Source organism: Pan troglodytes, chromosome 3, assembly GCF_028858775.2.
Source record: "Pan troglodytes isolate AG18354 chromosome 3, NHGRI_mPanTro3-v2.0_pri, whole genome shotgun sequence".
Taxonomy (NCBI): domain Eukaryota; kingdom Metazoa; phylum Chordata; class Mammalia; order Primates; family Hominidae; genus Pan; species Pan troglodytes.
The window spans coordinates 53815438-53824020 of record NC_072401.2 but is presented as its reverse complement, the minus strand read 5'-3'; the positions used below and the strand labels follow the sequence as shown (position 1 = coordinate 53824020).

At 47.4% G+C, this 8583-nt stretch overlaps 1 protein-coding gene across 1 annotated transcript; it reads left to right on the top strand.

The window, feature by feature from the left end:
• The first annotated feature begins 3538 nt into the window (after window positions 1–3538).
• STBD1 (starch binding domain 1) lies at window positions 3539–8067 on the top strand. Its single transcript, XM_003310330.6, has 2 exons — window positions 3539–3929; window positions 6088–8067. Exons 1-2 carry the CDS (start codon window positions 3710–3712, stop codon window positions 6942–6944), a joined length of 1077 nt encoding a protein of 358 aa, XP_003310378.1. The 5' UTR covers window positions 3539–3709; the 3' UTR covers window positions 6945–8067.
• The last annotated feature ends 516 nt before the right edge of the window (window positions 8068–8583 follow it).

The window sequence follows — 8583 nt, the reverse complement described above, 5'->3', positions numbered from 1 at the left end:
TCTCTATCAGCTTCAGTTCTGCAGAGCAATGCCTCCATTCCCTCTCCCCGCCACCTTCTTGAACTGCTTTTCTTATCTGATTTTGGTTCTCCTTCTTCTCTGGCTCTTCCTTCCCACAGTCTTTAGTCTCTTCGACTTTGCAAACAGAGTTGCTTTTCATTGTTCTGTCCTCATCCCTCTAAGCCAGGATTGAGCAATCTTTTCTTGCATAAGTTTAAAGGAAAAAATATATAATAAAATAAACTTTAAAATATCCATCTATATCTATTCATACTTTATTAAATAGAATAATATCAATTAGAAAACGGGTTCTACATTATGGCCCATAAAATATAATCTCAAGACAGAATTGCAATATAAATAGCAACATGGAGGCAACTTCCCAATCTTTCTTCTTGCAATTGTGCCAAGGGCTCATCCATCCTTCATTTCTCTTTATAACATTAATCTTTACTATGGATTTAATTACCACATCTCTATGCAGAATTTCCAACATCTCCAGCCTTGATCCTCTTCTTAAACTAAAGAAACCGAGTTCCAACTTCCTGCTCGTGCCTCCAATTTAACACGTCCCAGCAGAACCCATCATCTTCCTCCTTTGTCCGCACAAACGTTCTTGCCTTTTTTGCTCCCTGACAACACTATCTTCCTAGGCACTCACAGTTTTCTATATGGACGCAAACATGATTGTTTTGCAAGTGTATAGCGATAAGCACGGGTATCATCAGTGCGGCAAGAATGTTTTTAGGATATGTGGCTATGAACCTTTAATATAAACATATGACTATGATTGGAGCATTTTTTAAAAGAGCAGCAACACAGAAATTAATGAGCCAGCACTTAAGTTTGGAAAAGCCAAAAGGAAGGCCAAATAATGTTCTTTAAAAATGTTGCATTAGCTTCTTGGGATTCCCAAAGAAAAAAGTAAATTAAAAAAAATGTTGCATGATCAATACGATACAATGTAAAAATAATTCTGATGGGTTGAGAAAATAATTTTTGGTATTATTTTAAATAAATGAATGGACATTTATGACAACAATAAATATTAAGAGCCTTTTAGGTATTATAAGTGAATAGTGGGGCTTACATCTGAAGGATTTTACAGATTCTCTGGGATTTTTATCCCTTAGACAGGAGTCCCCAGACCTTGGTCTGAGGCCTGTTAGGAAGCAGGCTGCACAGTAGGAGGTGAGTGGTGGGCAAGTGAACATTACTGCCTGAGCTGCACCTCCTATCAGATCAGTAGCGGCATTAGACTCTCATAGGAGCACAAACCCTATGTGAACCGTGCATGCAAGGGATCTTTTATTTTTATCAGATTTTTTGAGACAGTCTCCCTCTGTCACCCAGGCTGGAGTGCAGTGGCATGATCATGGCTCACTGCAGCCTCCACCTCCCAGGCTTAAGTGATCCTCAGCCTCCTGAGTAGCTGGGACTATAGGCGCCACTGCCTTGCCCAACTCATTTTCGTATTTTTCCATAGAGACAGGGTTTTGCTATGCTGCCCAGGCTGAAAGAATCTTATTTTATACAGTGACATTCATTCTCTTAAAAATATAGCTTTACGGTTACTTTTTATTATACATAAAATGAATTTCAAGGAAAGGTAATATCCACATGGGCTAAAAATGCATATGGAATCTACGTAAGAAAAATGCCAATAATGCTCTAGGGTGAAATTACCTGGGGCTTTTAATTCATTCATTCAACCTGTACTTCTAAGCGCTCACTCCGGAAAGGTTACAGGTGCTAAGAATTCAGCAGAGAACAAAGGACAATCATCCCTGCTGTCATTTACACTCTGAAGGGAGGAAAGAGAAATTAAACCACAGACACACAGATTATAGAGTGTATTAGAAATGACGCCCTAAGTGCTAATGAGAACGATGGGGCAGGGGAAGGATATCGGGAGTAGGATTGTAATTAAAACTGGGATTGTCAAGGAAGGGCTGGGCAGGGGAGGGGCCAGTGGGGATGCAGATGACACTTGTGCCAAGACCTAAAGGGGATGAGAGAGAGAGGATGTCTGCAGGAAGGATGATTCTAGGCAAGGAAGCCAGTGTGGCTGAAGGTGGCAAGACGGAGATGAGTGCACAGTGGTCATGGGGAACAGATCCTGTAGGGTCTTAAAGGTTCTTCCGTGTGATCTGGAGCAACTGGAGGGTCTTGAGCAGAGAACTGGGGTGTTTTAACAGGATCATGCTGACTGGTGGTTTGAAAGTGGCCTGTGGGAGCTTGCTGTGTTTTGTTTTGCAGCAATGGGAAGGATGTGGTTGCCACTTCCTGAGATGGGGAAGGTGGGGAGAGTAGTAGGTTTGGGGAGTTAGGTGGGGAGTTCAGGTCTGGATGAGTTGGGTTTGAGATGTCTATTAGACATCCACGAGGAGATGCCCAGTAGGCAGTCTTCGCCCTCACCTCTCCTCTACCTCCTCTCTTATGATTACAGAAGTTGTGGCCTGCATCAAGGCGTGCATCAGCCTTCCAGTAACCCCACTGGCAGAACCTTGCACCCCGTTAAGGGCTACTGTCCATTCGGAGCAAGGGGCACATTAGATAATTTGCCCTACCAGAGAGAGCAATTATAGCAATTACTCCAAGGCAGGTGTTTGGCATCTGTGGCCTTTAGCAGTTGAATGTCGGAGTCCAAGGGAAAGGTGTGAGCTGCAGACATAGACGTGGGGACCATCAGCTTGAAGCTGTTGTGCAAAGTCATCAGATCAGCAGAGGAAAGGATTTACAAAGAAATATATATAACACCGCACAGGGTTGTTGTCTTGTGAGGATTAAATTAAATACACACTTAAAACATCCGGAATACAGACAGTGCTTAATAAAGAGCTGCTGTTTTTATTAACAAACTTATCTGTAGGAGCTCGTCCATGGACAACATCCAGTTCATACAGATGGGCGCGCATTTCGCAGCAGCCATACACGCCCAAAGAGGACGAGACTGGATGTGGTTGAGCTGACTGGCATCTTTAGATGGATGGTCCTCAGTCCAGTCCTTTCATTTTACAGGCGAGGAGGCGGAGGCTTGGGGAGGCTAAGCGCGCTGAGCTGGCGGCGGAGCGGAGCTTCCACTAGGGCTCCCAGTTTACCCGCACCGCGCCCGCCGTCCTCCGGGCCACCCATCCCACCCGAACGCGCCACCGCTCTAGCCCGCGCTCCAGCCCGCGCGTCACCGACGCCCGCGGCCTCTCCCACCTCTAAGTTCCAGGAAGCTCTCGGCCTCTAGCTGACCGCGTTGCTGCTGAGCTTCCCTGGGGAGGAGGCGCCGAGGTGCCCGGTGCGGGCCGAGGCAGGGCTGGGCCTCGCGGGCAGCAGGCGGAAGAAGGAAGGGCGGTGGGGCAGGTCCCGGCTGCGCGGGGCAGTTGTGCGCACTTGGGTTCTTCACGCGGGACACACGTGGAACGCCGACCCCTGCGCCCCTGGCCGCTGGCAACTAGCAAGGCCGGGAACAGAAAGTGTAGGGACAGAAGAGCGCTGGAGTCTTCCCCGGGAGGGAGCCCGGGGCTGCAGCCCAGGGGCGGGGAGCGGGGCGGGGCTGGGAAAGTTGAGTACTGGTCGCGCAGGGCCGGGCTCCGCCGGAGTGCCCGGCGCAGAAACCGTAAAAGGCTGGAGCGGGCGGGGTAGGTGTGGCTCTGTGTGCGTGACCTGAGCCCCGGTCCTAGTCCCTGTAGTCTCCTGCGGCCGCGGCCTCTCAGCCATGGGCGCCGTCTGGTCCGCCCTGCTGGTTGGAGGGGGTCTGGCCGGAGCACTTTTCGTTTGGCTGCTGCGGGGCGGCCCTGGCGACACCGGGAAGGACGGGGATGCGGAGCAGGAGAAAGACGCCCCTCTTGGGGGAGCTGCGATTCCGGGAGGCCATCAGAGTGGCAGCAGCGGACTGAGCCCTGGACCTTCCGGGCAGGAGCTGGTCACCAAACCAGGTATTCTTCCCCCCGTGACTCCAGGGCACATCTGCCAGAGCTTTGAAGTTCATCGAGGAAGGGAGCAAAGAGACAAACCCACCTGGAGCTTTCCTAGGGGCCCATTCCTGCGGACGGGCTCTCCTAAGGGTACTGGGCCATCCCCACGCCCCTCGGTTTCCCAGGCTGGTGGGTACGCGCAGGCAGGTTTCTTGTCTGGTCCTCCAAGGGCCGCGCCCTTGCCGAGTCCCTCAGCGCCCGCGCCTGAGGACTTGGTCCTGCCCCTCCGGCGGGGATGAGCTCCTCCACTTGGCGGCGCTTGGTGCAGTGCGGGCGGCTGCAGTGGCGGCGCCCCTTCCTGGCCTTTGGAAAGGGGGCTTAGGTTTAGGGGATCCTACAAGCCTCTTCGATCTCTGCCCAAGCAGGGACATTTTCTAAGTCCCAATCCGGGTAGTCTGACATCCTCCCATCGCACAGCCCATGAAGAGCTGGGTTTGGGAACACCCGAACTGCGGGCGCCTCCTGCTATCTGGACGCTTCTTTAGGAAGGCAAAGTTCAGGTTGGACTCTGGCCATGAAGGCTGTGGCTGAGGCCCTGGGGCTGTGCCTTGGTCACCCCTTTCAGCACTGTCGGCAGTCCCCCCCACGCTGCCCCAGAATAGGGCCGGATAGTCATCCCTAGGAAGGGACTACTTAAATAGGGGACCCAACCCTGATGAGTAGAATTGACATCTGGGTTTAAATTTCTGTATTTTAGGGACCGTTTGCTAAGCAGAGAGCGAACACTGGCAGAAAAGCTTACCGTCCAGTGCCCTCCCTTGGCAAGCTGCCCATGCCTGGACAGAAGCCTAATGGTGAAAATGACATCTGTGAACTTTATTTTTAGCCCAGTGGTGTTCATGTGCAGCCATATGAAAATCTGCCCGTGTGCCTTTACTGTGATTGGTCTGGGATGCCTAGACAGTTCACTTATCTTTTTTCTGAAGACCAATCTCATGCTTTAGGTTGAAAAGTTGGGAATCCAGAATAATATTTGTTCATTCTCACTTCCAACTCCCACCATCACCGAGGCGGGCAAATCACAAGGTCAGGAGTTCGAGACCAGCCTGGCCAATATGGTGAAACCCTGTCTCTACTAAAAATACAAAAATTAGCTGGGCGTGGTAGCAGGCGCCGGTAGTCCCAGCTGCTTGGGAGGCTAAAGCAGGAGAATCGCTTGAACCCGGGAGACAGAGGTTGCAGTGAACCGAGATCGTACCACTGCACTCACTCCAGCCTGGGTGACAGAGCGAGACTCCATCTCAAAAAAAAAAAAAAAAAAAAAAAGGGATAAAATGAAACAAGACTGTTGTCCCCATACCACCACCACCCCCACACCACATAAAACCACAGCTGTGCTGATTGTATGTATGATTTGGAGATTTCAATCTTGTAGGGAGCTATTTGGACTACCAATGGCATGGCCAAGAAGGAAACTGCATTTTTAGAGGACTTGGATTTTGTATTTTTAAGAACATTTTTTAAAAAGTGCTTACAATGGAAGGGGATACAAAACACCGTTTTGTTGAGGAGGTTCCTAATGCATATGGGATTGGCAAGGAGAAACCAGCCCCTTCCCCCAATTCTCCCTCCACTCCTGCCCAGGGAAGCACTGCTGTTCTCCGTATCTCCCCAAGGTGACGGCTCCTGCTGATCTGCCCGCAGGTCCGCGAGAGCCAATCCCTGCCCTGCACGCCTCCCCTGGGAGAACAAGTGTACTCTTCTGGTTTGTAACGTAGCCACGCAGCCCTTTGCCCCACAGCCTGGACAACATTCTTTGATGATAGGAGCCAAGCAACTTAACTTGGCTGCATGCCAGTATGGCCTGGACTGTGGAGACTGGGGACCATGGGGGGGTTACACGTCTGCCTCTACAGCTTACCACTTCATTTACACTTGTGCTGGCACACTGATACCCCTGGATGTCCCTTTTGTTGTCAGATATACATGTGTATTCTTAGAGCACAGTGTTGGGAGCATACTGGTTAATTAAGTAGTACCTGATTTTAATAGAGGGGGACTTTGTGAATTGCAGATTGATTAGTAGTAAAGCTTTCAGTAACTAAATCTATTTTCTCAGCCTGACTTTTTTCTTAAATGAACTACCCGACTCTATTACATTTTTCCTTTGATTTCTTAGAGCATCTTCAAGAAAGCAATGGACATTTGATTTCTAAGACCAAAGACCTTGGTAACCTGCAAGCAGCATCATGGAGATTGCAGAATCCTTCCAGGGAAGTCTGTGACAATTCAAGAGAACATGTTCTTTCTGGACAGTTTCCAGACACAGAAGCTCCAGCTACCTCTGAGACCAGTAACTCTAGGAGTCACTCTGAAGTTTCAAGAAATGAAAGCCTTGAATCTCCTATGGGAGAATGGGGATTCCAAAAAGGACAAGAGATATCTGCTAAAGCAGCTACATGTTTTGCAGAGAAGTTGCCTTCTAGCAACCTGCTCAAGAACAGAGCTAAAGAAGAAATGAGCCTCTCTCATTTGAACAGTCAGGACCGGGTTGACCACGAGGAGTGGGAAATGGTGTCTAGGCACTCATCTTGGGGGGATGTTGGTGTGGGTGGCAGTCTTAAGGCTCCAGTGTTAAACCTAAACCAGGGAATGGACAATGGAAGAAGCACTCTGGTGGAAGCAAGAGGTCAGCAAGTGCATGGGAAAATGGAAAGGGTAGCAGTGATGCCTGCAGGGTCTCAGCAAGTTAGTGTCAGGTTCCAGGTCCATTATGTCACAAGCACTGATGTGCAATTCATTGCAGTAACTGGAGACCATGAATGTCTTGGGAGATGGAACACTTACATCCCACTCCACTGTAACAAGGATGGGTTCTGGTCTCATTCCATTTTCCTGCCTGCAGATACAGTGGTGGAGTGGAAGTTTGTGTTGGTAGAGAATGGGGGAGTTACCCGCTGGGAAGAATGCAGCAATAGATTCCTAGAAACTGGCCATGAGGATAAAGTGGTTCACGCATGGTGGGGGATTCACTGATTCAGTTTGCAAAGTAATGGAGAAGCTGTAGAACAATGTGGAAGAGGCTGAGGTTGTGGAACACACTGAATAAAATAAAGGCAGTGTGACTCCAAATTCAGCCATCTGAATTGTTTCAAATTTGCTAGTGGATTTTGTCTACTGTGCAGAAATATATATGTCTAATGTGCAGAAATATATATGTGTGTATATATATGCACACACACACAGATAATGCTTCCAGTGAATGTGAACTTCTTTTCCCTGTGGCACTGATTGACAGACTTGTGCTGATCCATTATTACTTTAGGGCTTGATTCTCTTGGGGAGTGACTTGGCTAAGCTTCAGGTGTGAACTGTGGTCATGGAGCAAAAACATTAACCAGCTGCCCAGGGTTCAAGCTTGAGTCTTTAGGTGATCTTAAACTATGGTAGTAAAATAAGCCTCACTCAAACATAGCTGACTTCCTATTGGTACAGCTTGAAAAGCACTTTTTACTACATACACATTTTATGCTTAAAAAGTTAACATGATATGAAACTGTGATTAGAAAATATCTGGTCTGGATGTGATTAGTAAGGATACAAGATAATGCTCTAAGACTGCCTAATGCTTTTTGTTTGATTTTCATCTGCCAGGCGTTGTTATGTGCTATGAGGGTAGCAAGTACGTCTTTGTCTTAATGATCTAAGGCTGGTGTAGAAACAAGGGGCCTAATGAGAACCAATCATCATGGAAGTCAGTTGTGGGGGCAGCCCATAAGGAAAGGGAACGTGAGTGGGGTTGGGCATAGGCTGAGTGAGGTGGCCTGAATGACACCTCTTAGAGGACTGTGAAGTACAGGCACAGCCCGACTGCAGGGAGGGACGCACCCATCATTTACCCATGAGAGCATCTGTAGGACCATCTCTCTCCCACTTCTTCTCCCCTCCCCCACCGCATCTGGACAGATGGACTGTCCTACAGCAATCGTTTCCATCTGTCACCCTCTTCCCTCTCCTTTCATACCAGTCACCATCTTGGGTAACAAATTTATACAGGACAGTGGTACAGAAATACATCTTTGCTCTGAGAATACAGCAAATATTAACTTTAAATTATTATAACTGAACAAATAATAAAACCTGAATTTTAATATCTTCATTTGATGTCTGAATTATTTGTCTAAATTTTAGTATCACAATAGCCTAGATGTAAAATAAAATACAAATATTTTCCTCCACTAATAAGAGACATATACAGAAAAGCAAACATCAAAAGGTACAGAAGACATGAAGATTCTGTTTTTCTCCTCCCTTTGGAGAAAAAGTTGACAATATTTATTCTCAAAGTTCACCTTTGACTGGAGGGAAATTCAGCACGCCTGTACTTGAAAATGAATTCTTACATGTTAAAATAACTTTTAATAAGTTTAACATCTATCAGTGAAATAATGTTTAATCCTTTTAAACAGATGGTCTTTGCTGAAAAGAATAAACCCAACTGAAAATAGCATTAGAAAGTGCTTAAAAGAACTATGTTTGACAGTTTTTGGCTCATAGCACTTTTATGTTAAATTCATGTGTACTGTTTACAGACTTCATAATGAATTTTATATTGTACCAGTAAGCTCTGCAGAAGGCATTCACCATTACTGCATGGAATGCCCAAACATGCCCA

Bases quoted from the DNA above. Each gene is read 5' to 3' on its own strand.
- STBD1 (XM_003310330.6), top strand. From the start codon at position 3,710: ATGGGCGCCGTCTGGTCCGCCCTGCTGGTTGGAGGGGGTCTGGCCGGA. The intron at 3,930-6,087 runs GTATTCTTCCCC...TTGATTTCTTAG, and splicing joins GGAGCTGGTCACCAAACCAG to AGCATCTTCAAGAAAGCAAT.